We start from the raw sequence: 19,055 nt of genomic DNA on the forward strand, positions 1-19,055 counted from the left end.
CACGCAAGAGCTATGCAGAAATGGTGATGCTGAGGAAGAACCAAAACATTTAGAAAGCTTTTTGAGTAATTTGAAACAAGTAAACAAGGACTGACTGAGAGTTACTTTGTTTTAATGTTGGCTTTTGAGCTGCAGTAAAAAAAAAAATCAGCTAAATCTTTTGTTAATATTCTATGATATGACACAAATAAATGTCATATCATAGAATATTCTATAAGTACTCTATAAGTAGTCATAGAAAGGGTAACATCCTTGGAGACAGTGTGCATTGTGTTGTAAAGAATCCTTTTCGCTGTCTGTGTCAGCATTTAGTTCAAACCTTTATGAGGTTTTGTTACTGCTCAAAGCACCAGAGGGTTCACTTTTTATTGACTATGAGTATTCTAGTGGAATACATCACAAATTCCATTGAAGGCCATGCATTCTGTGGTTTGTGGTGAAATGCATTTTAAAAGTAATCATCCCAATACATACACTATGTTTCTACTTGCTTCTTTAAAATAACTGTTGGTGCTGTTGCTCCAGGTACATTCAGAACTCTCAGCCCTACCTTAACAACATGACAGCAGTAGGCTGCATGATGTCTCTGGCTGCTGTCTTTCCTCTGGGTATTGATGGCCTTCATGTCCACAGGAAGCAGTTTCCTATCATCTGCCAGGTACACTTTTAAAGTTGCATCTAACACAATGATTTAGCTAAAGACTTTTAACACTGATTATTAATTTCCTAGTGCTAATTAGAATTATCGTTCTTTACTGAACGGTAACCAGTTCTTAGTACTGAGCAAGTGTGAAACTTGCGACTTTGGTTTAACAGTGACACAACTGGGACTTCTGTGGAGGTGGAGGATTAGCTGAGGCCACTGTCTGATGAGTTTTGCAGTAACAGTTTAACAGTCTTACTTGGGGGTGAAAGACTGAGTGTCAAGATGGCTCTTTATGACAGGCAGGTTTCTAGTAATTTGAGTGGTGCAGCAATGGAGAGTAAGCAGGCGGGTTAGCTTCAGGTAAGTCCTTCTCTTTACAGTCACAAAATTCAGAAAATGAGTGGCAGGTGGATAACACAGGACAGCAGGAGTGGAGCAGAGCAGGTTAGCATGGTAAGGCATAGGATGACAATCAGAAGGCAGACAGCGTAACAGTAAGTTTGTCAATGGGAAACTGAAGCAGAAGTAGCTAGGAGAGACACAACTATGACGGCTAAGACAATATGGTGGTGCCAGTTGTCTGACTTATTCTGCCCATAGCAGACAGGCCATCACTGCTCTATTAGAGAGGGTTGTGTACAGGATTGACAGCCTCACAGAGGGTTTTTGTCATTTCAAACTCAAACAGGGCTTAATGATGAAGAATGACTGAAGAGCTTATTTGATTCATCTACTTGATATATTAATCAGTGTAATCATAAAACCTTTCATGTCTCTTCTTCTCCACTAGTTTCGCCTGTGGCTGCTTGGCCTGGGTTTCAGTCTTGCATATGGCAGCATGTTCACCAAGATCTGGTGGGTTCACACTGTCTTCACAAAGAAGGATGAAAAGAAGGATAAGAAGAAGGTAAATGTGACAGGGAGTTGAAACTTTACATTTGACAGCTCTTTGAAAAAAAAAATTATGGACTTTATGCAGTTTGGTGAAAAACTAAATACACTTGTACAATACTAAGAGCATTCCAGTGTTCTACTGTAAAGTCAAATGGGAAGCTGTCTGTTGACCACTAATCTTGGCTGTAACCGCACAATAGGCACAATATTTACTCATTTGTGCATGGAAACATTCAGGGTAAAACTGTCAGACTCATAACACATGAACACCACCTAAATTTTGTTCTTAACCACTATATGTCTTTTTAGTGAATCAGATTCATTGCAAGTCCACAAGCACATGTTCCCTGCCTGCAATCGTTATATTGTCTGCATACCGTCACACCACCACTTCTCTAAATCTCTATATCTCTGGAAACATATTTGTCTCCAGTTTAAGCTGAGAAAGTGGAAAAGTCTGCACCGCCAAGGCACAAAAGCAAAGCGATTCTGATTGCAGGAATTGAAATAATAGTGTGGAAGTAGTAAGCTAGCAATGTTTCCATGGGAGTAATTACCATTAACATTAACATTACCGCCCAAAATAAAAGCTGAAATAACAAGCGTGTTTAATATTATATTGCTGCTCAGTTGTTAAAAAAGAGAAAATATTGTGTGTCATTTAAAAGTGTCATTGTATAAATACTGTGACTATAGTAGAAACAGAGATTAGGGAAAGAATTCTGGGCTTGTTTTTTTTCCCATTAATAGTGTACAGACCCCTGAAATCCCAGTATGGATGTAGTTGCAGACAAAGTAAAGTTTAACTAGTTAAACTTTGAAATAGGAAGAAGAAACCCTAAACATAACTTACACATAATAGACATAAATAACAAGATTTATTCTTCAGTTAATTTAAAAAATATATATTAATACCATCCTTTTCTTGACCTTTTCATAAAATGAAACTTCAATATTTTCTAATGAAAATGTCACAATGGACCGAACAGACTCAGGCGCAGACACAGCTCTGAAAACAAGAGTTCTCGAGTTTATTTACAATTTTCACCAAGGTTCAGAATATGTACAAGGTGTGGGATGGGATGGAGGGTCCAAGGCTCCGAGGGATGAGGGAAAGGGAATCCACACACGTCTCCTTCAGCAATCTCATGTCCACACTTCCTCCGCTCACACACATTCCTCTTCTGCCACTCACACTTTCGCTCCTTACGCTCCAGCTCACACTGCTGCACTCAGGGATCTAGGAACAAAGTTCACAAACTGGTCCTGGTCCGTTTTCTATATACGAGTATTAATACGAGCCAGAAATACACAGCGAGCAAAAATTAGATTAAGATGGGGCTGCGCAAACTCAGGTTGTTCAACAGCTCTGCTATGAGACGCTAACGGCCTGAAATAGTGGCCAAGGAGACAGGACTAATAAGCAGCAGGAAGTGGCAATCAGAGCAGGTGTGTGGGCCAAAGGCGGGAGCCCAATAATGAGCTCCGCCCAGGCAGGCAGGAGACAGCGAGGAGAAGAGAACCCAATAAGCATGACCTGCCAAATGCATCCACGATTCTGTTTGTTTGTTTGTTTTTGTTTTGTTTTTTGTTGTTTTTAAAATGGTCTGTCTCATAGCATCACATTTATATAAGAGAAAATCGCATCCAAGACTAAGGTTAGGTTGAGCAATCTTGGTTTATTCAAAGAACAGTTAATTTGGTTACAGGACACAAACTCTGGGACAGACACTTACTACCACAATCTGTTTCCATTGAACAGATTTAGGGATGGTTTAATGGAGTGGTGCATTCAATTTCCTGGAGAGTTAATCTGAGAAGTTAGCTGCACTATGCTCTACACTGGAAGGCCACTGGCAATTGCCGTCTAATAAACAAACATGCTTGTATTAGATTCTGTAGAAATACATGGAAATGTGAGAGTCTATTTTAAGTTAATAGAAAGTGTAAATAATATTTCAAGTAGTGGCAGCTCAACAGCTCTAAATGTAAAACACAGAAAAAGAGAGTAGTCAGTCTCAGAATATCAGTAACTATTGTGTGGTTGTGTTGTTCAACAAGCAGATCATATCTCTCTGTTGCCGTTGTGTCTTTCTGAAAAGCCCAAAAGCTTTGGTCTCTAGGAATAATGCAGCAAAATCAATCCTCTTTACAGAGCTGCAGCTGGTCCCTTAAAATCTTCAGGGGGGTTTTCCCTATCTTTTAAGCTGAAAGCATAAGAAACACTTATATATTGACTAAGTAAGGTAGTTGTGTGTGCTCATCAGTATGATCCCTTTGTCTCTTCCCCTGCCATGACCAAGTGCTTAGAGGGTAGATTGAATTGGCCTCAGTTAATGATGGATTATTGTTTTCACATCCAGTTTGGTCTAGTCTACTTATGGCTTCATAAATCCCTCTCTCACAAAATCAAAAAGAGAGGATTTATGTGTTTTTCTGATCCCTCATCATCCTGCTTTAGTGATCACCACTACCCTCTTTCCCAGCAGCACCTGGAACCATGGAAACTCTATGCGACTGTTGGCGTTCTGCTTGGCATCGACATCCTGTCCCTCATGATCTGGCAGATTGTTGATCCTTTGCACATCACAGTGGAGGTATGAGCATTTTTTTTTATTTTTGGTTTAGTTGTAACCAAAAATGAAAATGTAGTTTTTTGTGAGTACCCATGTAGATAACTTTGCTTTAGTTGTAAACGTTTGTTTTCTTTGTTTTCATAAGACTCATACGTCTTTTCTTTCCTTGCAAATTTGTTTTATACAACATAGTGCTATCTTGATTGATACCAATGATGTTTCAAATTGTCATGCACTAAAAAGGGAGCCCTTTCATGAGTAAATCTTCATGAGCCATATAAATCTTGTGAGACAAACATTCATTAACTAAAACAAACATTTACTAGTTTACCTTTTATTCTAATTATTTCCAGTCAAACATTTAGGCTTTTAGAACATTACACAATCCTAGGCTGTTGAATTTGTAGCTGGTGATGTTCTTGACCTGTGTGTTTATTGTGTATACCTGTTTTTCTTTTTCTTTTTCTTTTTTTATTGGAGCAGAAATTTACCAGAGAAGCTCCCAAAGGGGATCTTGATGTTTTGATCCAGCCCTTACTGGAGCATTGCAACTCAGAAAAGATGAACACCTGGCTTGGTGAGCAGAACACTAGCTCAACGTGCCTTCACCATATCTCTCAAATTTCCTTTTTATCAAAATTGTTGCTTGCACTTGTAGTGCATTTCAACCAAGTTAAAAGACAGTCAGTCCTTATAGTAAAACTGACCCATATACTGGATCTGTTTCACATATTACCTATTCCAAAACAGCAAATACAAGCTGAATTGCTCCTCACTGCTATTATCGAATTAATCTGCAGGTGTGGTATATGGTTATAAAGGCTTACTACTGCTGCTTGGCATCTTCCTGGCCTATGAGACCAAGTCCATCTCTACAGAGAAAATCAATGATCATCGTGCTGTGGGCATGGCCATCTATAATGTTGCCGTAAGTTTAAAGTGGTGTGTGTGTGTGGTGTGTGTGTGTGTAGGTGTGTATGTGTGTGTGTGTGTGTGTGTGTGTGTGAGAGAGAGAGAGAGAGAGAGAGAGAGAGAGAGAGGGTGGTGTGTGCGCTGCTTTGTGCAGGCGCACATGTATGACTTTTATTTGGCAGTTCGCTTACCAAGTCTCCTTGTGGGGATTATACATCCTTTGGGCAAAATGCAAATTCTCATAATGTAAGTTATTGAACTGTAAGTTGAAAGCAATTCCCTGGAGGTGGTTTTTGCTGGCAATATGTTTTCAGAGGGCAAAAATAGTTACTACACACAGCACTTAGCTACACTAACTGCTTGCTAGCATTCAAAGATAAGATAAGATAAGATAAGATAAGATAAGATAAGATAAGAATAAACCCCTTACGGTGTGATTTATTTTTTATTTTTACAGGCCCCATGTCCTATGGCTCATTAATCTGATTAGTTGAAGTTAGCCTACAATGAAAGACAGATGTTTAAGCAATCACCTGCAAGCACAAAATAAAACTAATCTTCCTAAAGTCCCACGCAGCCACAGAAATGTTTGACATGTTCAAAACAGCTGAGCTAAAGTTGGCCTTTAGTGAAGAAAGGCCAAAGTAAGAGCTATCTAAAGAAATATGAGGAAGACAACCTGATAAAAGGAAAAGGTCAAAATATAGCAAGTTACCTCCCTATCAATCTTCTCTTGTAGTTATATTGTTTTGTCACTACGACTTGATTGACAATACAAATCACTAATTTCTGGAGCCATCTTTAGAACTCCATATAGACTGAAAAAGGCTGCTGATCCTTAATTATGTCATTAATCTGAACATTTATGAACAAAGAAAAAGAGAAAAAGGTTCACATTTAACTCAGTTCTCCCCATCCTGACACTGGAACATAAAAATGCCAGATGGCCTCTCCGAAGGGGTTGCGTCTTTTTATTAATTTATTTGTGTTTTCTGCTCTTGGCAGTAGAATCGCAGATCCTTTGCTAAAGAAAGATACCACTACTAGTATAAAAATACTCAAGTAAAGCTGTGCATTTAAAGTCCTACATTAGCAAGCAAGCAATTTATTTATATAGCACTTTCAGATCAGCCCCCAGCTGAACACAAAGTGCTGTACACTTGACATGCCAAAATGATACATTGAACATGTTAAAAAATAAGAAAAATAATAATATAAAATAAATTATATATATATATATATATAAATGATTATTAAAATGACATTAAAATAATAAAATTAGCACAAATAGCAAAAACAATAATAAAATAGTATAAAAAATGATGATGAGAATTACATTTAAAACAATAAAATCAGCACATTAGATCAAAACAATAAAATCAATAAAATCAGGGTCAGACTGTGTCATATGCCAAGGAGTAAAAATGGGTTTTAAGACGTGTTTTAAAAGTGGACAGTGAAGGGGCCTCTCTAATGTGCTGGGAAAGATTGTTCCACAGATTAGGAGCAGCAATAGAGAAGGCCCTGTCCCCTCTGAGCTTCCTCTTGGACCTGGGTACCTCCAGGAGCAGCTTGTCAGCTGACCTGAGAGACCTGGGGGGTGAGTAAGGATGCAGAAGCTCAGAGAGGTAAGTTGGGGCAAGACCGTTTAAACATTTAAACACAAACATGAGAATTTTAAAATGAACTCTAAGATATACAGACAGCCAATGGAGTGAAGCCAGGATGGGAGTTATGTGCTCTCTTTTACGAGTTCTGGTTAAAAGTCGTGCAGCAGAATTTTGGACCAGCTGCAGACGAGACAGAAGATGCTGACTAACTCCACAATACAGTGCATTACAGTAATCTAGACGACATGAAATAAAAGCATGGATTACCGTTTCAAGATGCGGCCTGGATAAAATAGGTCTTATCTTTGCCAAGCGCCTTAAATGATAAAAACTGGACTTGACAGTAGCCCTAATTTGACTGTCTAATTTAAAATCACTGTCCATCTTAAAACCCAGGTTTGTAACAACAGATTTAAAATACTCTGCCAGGGGTCCCAAATCAATAGCAGAGGGTCCACAAGGTCCACTAGGACCAAACAGAATCACCTCAGTTTTGCTTGAATTACACCTTAGAAAGTTTAGGGACATCCAAGATTTAATGTCTTCTAGACATGCTAGAAGTGGCTTAATAGAGAAGGCCTCTTTCTGCTTCAGAGGCAGATAAATCTGACAGTCGTCAGCATAGCAGTGGAAGGATATTCCATGCCTTCTGAGGATGGTTCCCAGGGGCTGTAAATATAATGAAAAAAGCAGAGGCCCTAAAATTGAGCCCTGCGGGACCCCAGACTGAAAAGTGGCAGAGGAAGACTCATACCCTAAAAAATTAACACTAAAAGTTCTGTCACAAAGATAAGACCTAAACCATTTCAAAGCAGTACCACGAATGCCTGCAAGATGGTGCAAGTGAGACAGTAAAATGTTGTGGTCTACAGTGTCAAAGGCAGCTGTTAGGTCAAGGAGGACAAGAACAACATGATTACCAGAGTCACAGGTAAGGAGGATATCATTAAAAACCTTTAAGAGTGCTGACTCCGTGCTATGAAAGTTTTTAAAACCTGATTGAAAGACCTCCAGGATACCATTCTCATTTAAAAAATCCATCAATTGGCAATGTACAATTTTCTCTAAGATTTTAGACATAAAGGACAACTTGGAGATAGGTCTGTAGTTAGCCAATACAGTGTGGTCCAGGGCAGGTTTCTTAAGCAAGGGTTGTACTACCGCATGCTTAAAATTAGCAGGGACTACACCAGATATTAAACTGCTGTTTATAACAGTAAGAACAGCCTGGCCTATGCTAGGAAAAATCTCCTTAAAAAATTGTGGTGGGACAGGATCATTTGGGGAACCAGAGGGCCTCAGGTGGCCGACCACATCCTCTAAATAAGAAAGAGACACAGGCTCAAACTGGTTAAAAACAGCAGAGCAAGGGATCAAGACAGAGGGGTCAGACTCAGGGGAAGAAATGAGAGCCTGCGTGGTTGCAACCTTCTCAATGAAAAAACACATAAAATCATTAGACAGTTTATGAGAGGCCTCCAAACAGCCACTTTGTGGAGCATTTAAGACTGAGTCAATAGATTTAAATAACACACGTGGATTGTGACTGTTGGAGGAAATGATCTTAGAGAAGTATTTTCTTTTAGCCTCTTTGACTGTATCCTGATAGAGGCGCCAGCAGTCCTTTAGGATTTGAAGAGACACCTGCAGTTTGTCCCTCTTCCATCTGCGTTCAGCTCTACGACACTCCCTCTTCACAGCCCGAGTGGCATCATTAAACCAAGGATCAGTTTTAGCCTTGGGCTTCCTGGTTTTTAATGGTGCCACAGAGTCCAGAATAGTAAGGCAAGAATATTGAAACCAGGAGCTGAGGTCCTCTGTGTCCAAGGGACTACGATCGGCGGGGATAGACAGCTGGTTAAAAGCAGTTGAGAACTGGGCAGCAGTGAAAGGGTTAATAATCCGACAGCAGCGAACAGGAGCGCTGGTTTGAACTGTAGTGCGTGAAAACACAGCATCAAATAATACAGCCATATGGTCAGAGAAAGCAGTGTCAGTCACTTCCACATTAGACACAGGTAGACTGTGTGACAAGACCAGGTCTAGTGTGTGTCCGTGTTCATGTGTGGGACCAGGTACGGACTGGACCAGATTAAAAGAGTCAATGAGGCTTAAAAACTCCTTCACCAGAGGTTTATCAGGGCAACAGACATGGATATTAAAATCTCCCACAATAAGAACATGATCATTAGCTTAAGTACACACATTGTTAACATGAAAATATATTTAAAGTACCCAAAACAGAAGTACTTTGTACGCTGAATCAGCATTCCAGCTCACATATACTGTACAATATTCATTCATTACTACTGAGTCCATCCATCCATTCATCTTCTTCCGCTTTATCCGGGGCTGGGTCGCAGGGGCAGAGAAGAGAAGCAGAGAAGCCCAGACCTCCCTCTCCCCAGCCACCTCCTCTAGCTTATCCGGGGGAACACCAAGGCGTTCCCAGGCCAGCCGAGAGATATAATCTCTCCAGCGTGTCCTGGGTCTGCCCCGAGGCCTCCTCCCGGTGGGACATGCCTGGAACACCTCATCCAGGAGGCACCCAGGAGGCATCCTTGTCAGATGCCCGAACCACCTCAACTGGCTCCTTTCGATGTGGAGGAGCAGCGGCTCTACTCTGAGCCCCTCCTAGATGGCTGAACTTCTCACCCTATCTCTAAGGGAGAGGCCAGCCACCCTTCGGAGGAAGCTCATTTCCGCCACTTGTATCCGCGATCTCGTTCTTTCGGTCACTACCCACAGCTCGTGGCCATAGGTGAGGGTAGGGACGTAGATCGACCGGTAAATTGACAGCTTCGCTTTTACACTCAGCTCCCTCTTCACCACGACAGACCGGTGCAGCGTCCGCATCACTGCGGCCGCAGCACCAATCCGTCTGTTGATCTCCAGCTCCCTTCTCCCATCACTCGCGAACAAGACCCCGAGATACTTAACCTCTTAAGCCCCAAGCCTACCTGATCTCTTGCCTTTTGCCCCCATATCACGGGGCGTTGGGGCTTAAGAGGTTAAACTCCTCCACTTGGGGCAAGAACTCATCCCCAACCTGGAGTGGGCACTCCACCCTTTTCCAGCTGAGAACCATGGCCTCAGATTTGGAAGTGCTGATCCTCATTCCCGTTGCTTCACACTCGGCTGTGAACTGTTCCAGTGCGAGCTGGAGGCCATCACCCGATGAAGCCAACAGAACCACATCATCCGCGAAAAGCAGAGATGAGATCCTGAGGCTACCTAAGTGAAAGCCCTCCGCCACTTGGCTGCACCTAGAAATCCTGTCCATAAAAATTATGAACAGAATCGGTGACAAAGGGCAGCCCTAGCGGAGCCCATCACCCACTGGGAACGAGTCCGACTTATTGCCGGCACTGCGAACCAAGCTCTTGCAATGGGCCAGACACCCCATACTCCCGTAGCACCTCCCACAGGACACCCCGAGGGGCACGGTCGAATGCCTTCTCCAAGTCCACAAAACACGTGTAGACTGGTTGGGCAAACTCCCATGCACCCTCAAGTATCCTTGAGAAGATAAAGAGCTGGTCCAGTGTTCCGTGACCAGGACAAAAACCACATTGTTCCTCCTGTATCTGAGGTTCGACTAGCGGACAAGCTCCCTGGCATAGACTTTCCCAGGGAAGCTGAGGAGTGTGACCCCCCTGTAGTTGAAACACACCCTCCGGTCCCCCTTCTTAAAGATGGGGACCACCACCCAAGTCTGCCAGTCCAGGGGTACTGCCCTGATCTCCACGCAACATTGCAGAGGCGTGTCAACCAAGACAGCCCTACAACGTCCAGAGCCTTCAGGAACTCGGGGCGGACCTCATCCACACCAGGGGCTCTGCCACCAAGGAGTTGTTTAACTGCCTCAGTGACCTCGCCCCCGGAAATTGGCGGGTCATCCCCCTCATCCCCAGACTCTGCTTCCTCCTCGGAAGACGTGTCAGTGGGATTAAGGAGGTCCTCGAAGTATTCCTTCCACCGCCCGACAATTTTCTCAGTCGAAGTCAGCAGCGCTCCACCAGCACTATACACAGTGCAGGCAGAGCACCGCTTTCCCCTCCTGAGACGCCTGACGGTTTGCCAGAATCTCTTCGAGGCAGTCCGAAAGTCTTTTTCCATGGCCTCTCCGAACTCCTCCCACACCCAAGTTTTTGCTTCAGCCACTGCCTGAGCCACATTCCGCTTGGCCTGTCGGTACCTGTCAGCTGCCTCTGAAGTCCCACAGGCTAACCAAGCCCGATAGGACTCCTTCTTCAGCCTGGTGGCTCCCTTCACCTCTGGTGTCCACCATTTGGTTCAGGGGTTACCACCACGACAGGCACCAACCACCTTGCAGCCGCAGCTCAATGCAGCAGCTTCGGCAATGGAGATGCTGAACATGCTACATTCGGACTCAATGTCCCCAGTCTCCCTTGGAATGCTGTTGAAGCTCTGCTGGAGGCGTGCGATGAAGATCTCACGGACTGGGGCCTCTGCTAGGCGTTCCCAGCACACCCTCACTGTACGTTTGGGCATGCCAGGTCTGTCCAGCATTCTCCCCCGCCACCTGTTCCAACTCAACCACCAGGTGGTGATCAGTTGACAGCTCAGCCCCTCTCTTTACCCGAGTGTCCAGAACATATGGTCGCAGGTCTGGTGATACGATTACAAAATCGATCATCGCCCTGCGGCCTAGAGCATCCTCGTGCCACGTGCACTTATGGACACTCTTATGTTCGAACAAGGTGTTTGTTATGGCCAAACTGTGAATTGCAAAGAAGTCCAATAACAAAACACTGCTCGGGTTCAGATCAGGGAGTCCGTTCCTCCCAATCACGCCCCTCCAGGTCTTGCTGTCGTTACCCACGTGAGCATTGAAGTTTCCCAGTAGGACAACAGAGTCTCCAGGTGGAGCACCTTCCAGCACCCAACCCAGGGACTCCAAGAAGGTTGGGTACTCTGAACTGCCACTCGGTGCATAAGCGCAGATGACAGTCAGGACCCGTTCCCCAACCCTAAGGTGCAGGGAACAAACCCTCTCATCTACCAGGAAGAACCCCAACATACAGGCAGCAAGCCGAGGGGATATTAGAATACCCACCCCAGCCCGCCGCCTTTCACCAGGGGCAACTCCAGACTGAGACAGAGTCCAGCCCCTCTCCAGGAGACTGGTTCCAGAGCCCAAGCCATGCGTAGAGGTAAGCTCGACTATATCTAGCCGGTACCTCTCAACCTCACGCACTAACTCAGGCTCCTTCCCCACCAGAGAGGTGACATTCCGTGTCCTAATTGCCAGTCTTGGTAGCCAGGATTCAATCCGCCAGGGCCTCCGCTCCTGGCCGCCGCCCGGCACACAATGCACCCGACCCCTACGGCACCTCCTGCGGGTGGTCGACCTGCAGGAGGATGGGCCCATCTCCCCTTTTCGGGCTGTGCCCGGCCGGGCCCCATGGACTAAGGCCTGGCCACCAGACGCTCACCCTCGGGCACCCTCCCCGGGACTGGCTCCAGGGCGGGGCTCCGGTAACCCTATCCCGGGCAGGGTAAACTGTTCCCTTGATGTTTTCCTCATAAGGGTCTTCTGAATTGACCTTTGTCTGGTCCCTCACCCAGGACCAATTTGCCATGGGAGACCCTACCAGGGGGCAAAAGCCCCCGGACAACATAGCCCTTGGGATCCCTGGGACACACAAACCCCTCCACCACGATAAGGTAGCGATTCACGGAGGAGCTGGTTTAACATATTTATTTTTATTTGTTATATTTTTTCAACATGAGCAACTAAGCATAATTAAACCTCAGTAAGTATTTGTGTTTAATATGTTCTGCTGTATTTTGATCAGCATTAAGTGATTGTGCAACTGTGTTAACCATCAGTAAAACCCCATATAAATCACGGTTCTGTGGAAACAATTAAAATACTTAATGCTATCTTTATTTATCCATAATCCTGAATATATTTGATTTAGAACTATGTGTATGATGAGTTGGCCACACAGTTCGTATCTTCCTACATTCCTCCAAACACACAAATCTGCCAATGTTGAAGCTGGCTCATGAGCTGGCTCAAGCTGACACATGCTTTCACATTAGAACAGTTATTTTCACTAATCAAACTACATTTCTTATTCATATACGGATCAAAGATATATTTTGATTTATGTTCAATGAAAAATAAAAATTATTTAATATTAGGAAATAGCACTCATTTTATTCATTTTTATTCATTTTCTCTTAGCTGTGATGTAGAGGCGAGGACTTATGGTGGAAAGGCCCTTTTAATGATGACTGTTTTGAATTCTACAAACGTGCACATTTTGGGGAACTCAATTTGGCAGAATACATTCATTAATACAATATTGTATGTGTAGAACAACTAGATGGCACAGCGAGACACCCTCAGCCACAACAAATGATTAAACACACTATTAAATCTTTATTTATAATTTGACTTTGAGTGTTACAGAGAGCTAGCTAAGAGGAGAACATTCATTCCCCACTAACTACAACCCACAAGCCCAAGATATTGTGTGTACCACTGTAGGCTAATTTCAGAAATAAATTTGTCTTATTGTGGACTGTGGGCTCTGTGCCTGGGAGACTATATAAACTTACCATATTAAAAGTCTGATTAGTATGTGTGTTTGTCAGTTCCTCTTAGGAGCCAAGGTAATGTAACTCTCAGTAGCGCGCCTCTCTCCGGGCTGTGTTAGTCTGCAGGCATGGTCTTTCACTTTCAATCCTTTACCAGTGCTACTACTCTCAGCAGGAATATTGGCATTTATTTGTTCATGCTCTTCTGAGAAAGCTCTGTCATCCTTGATGGCAATGCTCACATCCAGCCCAATTTGTGGACTAACTATACTATACAACTGCTGGACACACATGTTGCACAATGCTGTGCCACAACACATACCCAAGCTGGCACAGCTGTGATGTGTCCTCATCATCGGGAATAAAGTCATATGCAGAAATATACACAAATCATATACCACATTAGCACTTTTGTTAGATAGTGTTATGCTCACATATTTGCTTGCTTTTTGTAGAAGTCTACTATCTTCTGATTTTTTGAAGAGGAATCAGTCAATGTACAGAAGGTTAATTTTCTCTTTGAAAATCAGTTACGAGAGTTACTTTGCAGGCAAGCAATACTGAGTAACAATAATGGCCTAGTTCCACCCCGTAGGGTTCCTTTAAGGTTTGTTATTCCTTACTCCGAGAGAAAAGAAGGCTGTTATTGAGGTTGCAGCTTCTAAATGATGGAACAACAAGCAGAATTTAAAAATTCTTAATAGTCAGTTGTTGAGCTTTTTAATGTGTATAGGAAACACCACCATGTTTTCGGGCAAGATGGCGCCTGTGTTTGGCTTTGCCGCTGCTACAGCTTGCTGGAGGCGACAGTGTAGTTTTCCCACTGTCGTCAATCGTCGTTTGCAATATAATTTTTGCTCTTTTGTGTTCTGACTTTGCTTCTGCTGCTTCAATTTATGATCGGGTTACACCGTTAGACATCACAGATTCAATGGAGAGCTACTGTGACAGCTGGAAGAGCTACAGGAAAACTTTTCCTCCTCCTTTGGTGTGTTCCTCACCTGAGTGCGTGCTACTGTGCACAACCCGTGGGAATTCCACCCCCAAGAGACGAAAAAGGGGAACAAGGGCTGGCGTCCAGGTGAAACAGAGAAGGTATCGGAGGCTAGCTACTTGGCTGTGGGGAGACTCCCGGTGCCTGCGACCAGTTCGTCTCCTGTCATTTGCTGGGGATGTTATGCCTCTGCCTGGGACCCTGACCCCATGGCTCGAAAGCAGTTTGCTCACCCTGCTTCCGTCATCCGTTCTCCGTTTTGCTGATGACAGAGTCGCCACCCTGCCCGGAAGGTGTTTAATTCAACAGGTGTTTAATTCAAGTGCCGCTGCATTCAGCTGTTGATTTCGCAGATAAACCGTCATCTGTTCGGTTCGCCCTGCTTAATGTTCGCTCCATAATGAACAAATTATTTATTCTAAATGATCTCTTTATTAAATTAGATTATTAGATTTTATGTGTCTGACTGAGATGTGGCAGAAACATAAGGATTATGTCCACTTGAATGAAATCTGCCTGGCTGGCTGCTCTGTCATTGGAACTACGCGTCTTTCGGGACATGGTGGAGGACTTGCTGCTGTTTACCAGGACAGACTCACAGTCCAGACTGATGACCTCGGACTCTTTTTCTTCATTTGAATCACAGATGATGAAGGTCGGTTCTCTGAAAACCTTTCATTGTATTTTAATCTATCATCCTCCTGGACCTGCCAGGGTCTTTCTAACTGAATTTAACGACCTTCCATCATTAAATTGGAGAAAGTTATAATACTGGCAGATTTAAACCTTCATATTGATGATGCATCCTGTAACACTGCTGCTGAGCTCATTGCTATCACTGAGTCTTTTAACTTTAAGCAGCATGTTTCTGGCCCCACTCAAACAAAGGGCCACTCCCTGGGTTTAAATATACATGATGTATGTGTGGAGGATGTCCATGTGAGTGACCATAGCCGCACATTTTTCATTAGTGTGTTTGACTCTATTGGCCCCTGTATTCTGGAAATAATTAATAATTCTCTTTATATTGGCTCAGTTCCCAGCTATTGTAAACAAGCTATTGTTGAACCAATATTAAAGAAACCAAATTTGGACCCATCTCCTCCAAGCAGTTACAGGCCAATATCAAAATTACCATTGGTGTCAAAGATCTTGGAAAAAACGGTTGCAGAACAGCTTAACAACTTTTTGGAGAAAAACAATGTTCTGGACATTTTCCAGTCTGGTTTCCGCAAATTGCACTCCACTGAAATTGCGTTATTTAAAGTGTCTAGTGACATTCTGATGGCAGCAGACTCTGAAGAGTACACCGTTCTGGTTATATTGGATCTTACCTCTGTTAATCACAGCATCATGATAAATAGGCTGAAGGACTTGTTCAGGATTACTGGTGTTGTTTTAAAATGGTTCATGTCCTATCTATCTAGGAGAGATCTTTTACTGTCTGTATAAATCAAGTTTTTCTGAAACATCAGTTCTCCACTGACTCCTTTAAAAAGCAGCTGAAGACATTTTTATACAAACAAGCTTTTAATTAATCTTTCACTGTTTTATATTATTTTATTCATATTTCTGGTTTTATTGTAAAGCACTTTGTGATTTTTATCTGTGAAATGTGCTATATAAATAAATGTTACTTACTTACTATGTATAGCACACAGTAAAAATTGTCAAATTTTACCTGACAGATTATGAAGTATTCCTCTGCATAAAAGTTTAAAAGACAAGTAAGGTTTCAGCTTTTGGTTTGAAACTCTTTTTCCAGGCAGTCAAATGCTAATACACTGAAAATGGTTTTATAACCATCAACATTCTCACAGGATGGTGCCTGTGTATGGCTTTGCCACTGCCCTAATTTATGATTGCCTGATGCTATTATCTATAGATTCTATATAATGGCTCAATATACTTCATCCCACTGGGTCGGTGTTTCACATCCTTTGCTCCCGGTGGTTGGATCATCTTCTGGTGACCTAAGTGGTTCCGTCCTAGGTACAGGACAGACAGAAAGTGTTCTAACATACATTATAAAACGTATAGCAACGTGCAAGCTGTGTGAGTGGGTCCTTGATTTATATCCCATGCCCCGGGTCGACAATTTCCTGGACCAGATAGGCACTGCTTGCTTTTTTACGACACTGAATTTAACCAAGGGCTACTGACAGAGTCCCTTGTCTGCAGAGTCCAAGGAAAAAAGGGCCTTCTCCACTCCGTACGGTTTGTACCAATTTGTCACGCTTCCGTTTGGCTTGTTCGGAACCCCCTGCCACTTTCCAGCGCCTCCTGGACCAGGTGCTGTAGCCACATGCTACATATGCTATTGCCTAGTTGGATGGTGTCATCATCCTCAGTGACACCGGGGTGGAGCATGTGCAATGGGTGGCAGCAGTCCTAGAATCCCTGAGGCAGGCGGGCCTCACGGCCAACCCAAAGAAGTGTGCAGTTGGATGGAGAGCAGTACAGTATCTGGGCTACTACTTGGGAGATGGGCAGGTGCGTCCTCAGATGGATAAAACGGCAGCCATTGCATTCTGCCCACATCCCAATACCAAAAAAGAGGTGAGGCAGTTCTCAGGCTGGCTGGTTACCACCCCCGGTTTGTGCCTGGCTTTGTGACCAGCCCCCTGACTGACCACCCCGAAAGGGTGCCCCAGATCTGGTCCAGTGGACGGAGCATTGCCGAGTGGCATTTGTTCAGGTGAAGACAGGGCTCTGTCCCCTGCTCTACTCGCCTAACTTCTCCCTCCCCTTTTATTCTGCAGACGCCTTGAACAGAGGGCTGGGGGCCGTTTTGTCCCAGCAGGTAAGGGGGATCGACCGCCTGATCGTCTACATCAGCAGGAAGAGCAGGAGGCCAGGTACAGCACAGTAGAAAAAGAGTGCCTGGCCATCCAGGGGGCGGTCGACTCTCTTCGTTGTTACCTACCTGGGCCGCCCTTTCACCCTTTGTTCAGACCATGCCCCGCTGCAGTGCCTTCATCACATGAAGGATGCCAACACCCAGATCACCCAATGGTATCTGGCTCTCCAGCCTTTTTAGTTTAAGGTAGTTCATAGACCGGGGGCGGAGATAATTGTAGCTGATTTCCTCTCCCGCTCATGGGTGGGGGGAGCAGGCTAGGCTTCCCGGCCTAAGTCGGGCATTGGGGGTATCTGGCAGAGTGTGGAGCAGTGGCTCAGCTGCAGGGGAAGGGTGGAGCAGTGGGTTCAGGGTGCGGTGTTAAGGGAAGCTGATACACACACACACACACACACACCTGAGCTCCATCATCCAATCATGTCTCCCCTGTAAAAGATGTGCCCAAACCTGAGATGTGGTGTGTCTGTGTGTGCTGCAGAGCGGTGTGGCAGCTGTAAAGCTGCTCAGACAGAAGTGTTCTAACATATACACAATAAAACGTATAGCAACGTGCAAGCTGTGTGGGTCCTCATTCGTGTCGCAGGGCAGGTGTCCAGGTGAACCTCAGACTCTTCAGGAAGTGTGGAGTGACTGCTAAATGACACTGAGCATTTCTGTGCTCAGACACTTTCCGTGGATGGCGAATTCTTTTTTTGTTTTATTTTTTTTTTTTTTGGCTTTCTTTCCCCTGGGTGAGTGGGGAACACTCAGTTTTTACTTCCCCAAACTTAGATTATTTCTATTAATTTTCTGACTTCTACTTCCCACTGAGCATGGCGATATTTAATGTCTAATCCATGACTCCTATAGCCTTTTTGTTAAACAGTTAGATATTCTCTAAAAAAAAAAAAAAAAGTCTGGATTTTTTTTTTTTACTGCAATGCATTGTGGGAAAAAGAACCCCAAAAGGAGGGAAAAGTAGGAGCAAGAGCAGCCATTACACTTCTTTCAGGCTTCATCTGGATTTTGGACTCTGGAGTTGGAGAAACTGCCTTCAAATTTCTGTGGTAAATATATTTTCTTTTATTAAAATAATTTTTTTCAAAAGACTCCGGGTTTTTATTTAGAAACAATTTTTAATTTGTTTGTTAACTGGTTTCTGCTGTCTCCAGACAAGTCAGGAATATTTTGCTGACTCATTTTTAAAATAACCGTTGTTTAAGTTTGCCATGACTGGAGCTGTCCATTTTAGTTAATGTTAAAATAATTTTTACTATGATACCAACTGTTTTACCCTTCAGTGGCTGGACCGGTTTTCATAAATACTATAGTTAGCTGTCTGTGTCTCTCTGGGTATTACACAGCTGTGACTGCTAACTAGCTAATTAGCGAAAGTCAGTGATGTAGATAACTGGGAAAAGTGAGAACTTAATGGTTCTACTAATGTATAGAGAGGAAGAAATTATTTTAGGACTCCAATAAGTACTATATCAATACCTGTGTTTTACAGTTGGCTCTACTGTACACTTTAAAGGGTTTCAGGCAAAGTTACACTAACCCTAGTTTAAGTCTCAGACCTTCCTTTCTGATGCTAACAAATGCTAATGTTAGCGAATGTTAGCTAAAGTAAAGACTTTTAGCTAGCTGACCAGCATAGATTAATTTGGTGGTTAACAGACTGTAGTGGTAATATTATTGAAAGTTTAGTTTCACCTCAGGACATTTACAATTATGTCTATTTTGTAGCAAATAGAAATGTTTAGTTAATATTTGCAGACAGATAACATTTTCCCTGTAACTGTGTTTTTACTCCAACATTTGTTGAAAATGTAATTTATGAAATACTGAGCAGCATTTTTAGTATATGGAAGATTTTTGTCACCCCATTGTGCTAATGTGATTAAATACTAGTAATTATTAAAAAAACAAAATAATAATAATAATAAATCAGTAATAACTATATCTTGATTGAAGTATATTGTAAGTGCAGTGCTGGTGTGCAGGAGCTTTA

The 19,055-nt window shown here is 43.2% G+C and overlaps 1 protein-coding gene across 3 annotated transcripts in view; it reads left to right on the forward strand.

Annotated features, from left to right (window-relative positions):
- The window catches only part of gabbr1b (gamma-aminobutyric acid (GABA) B receptor, 1b), a 113,272-nt gene that overhangs the window by 59,292 nt on the left and 34,925 nt on the right, over positions 1-19,055 (forward strand). For 2 of the 3 annotated variants that reach the window (XR_010573712.1, XM_065471385.1), the window contains exons 11-15: positions 526-658; positions 1,437-1,553; positions 4,027-4,137; positions 4,600-4,693; positions 4,917-5,044. Coding sequence is in view for 2 of the 3 variants with exons in the window: in XM_065471385.1 (XP_065327457.1) it covers positions 526-658; positions 1,437-1,553; positions 4,027-4,137; positions 4,600-4,693; positions 4,917-5,044 (583 nt within the window). In the remaining variant the exon portion in view is untranslated. The remainder of the gene's footprint in view (positions 1-525; positions 659-1,436; positions 1,554-4,026; positions 4,138-4,599; positions 4,694-4,916; positions 5,045-19,055) is intronic. The other variant, XM_065471386.1, reaches the window with a different exon arrangement.

This window comes from Pelmatolapia mariae, linkage group LG22 (assembly GCF_036321145.2).
Source record: "Pelmatolapia mariae isolate MD_Pm_ZW linkage group LG22, Pm_UMD_F_2, whole genome shotgun sequence".
Lineage (NCBI taxonomy): Eukaryota > Metazoa > Chordata > Actinopteri > Cichliformes > Cichlidae > Pelmatolapia > Pelmatolapia mariae.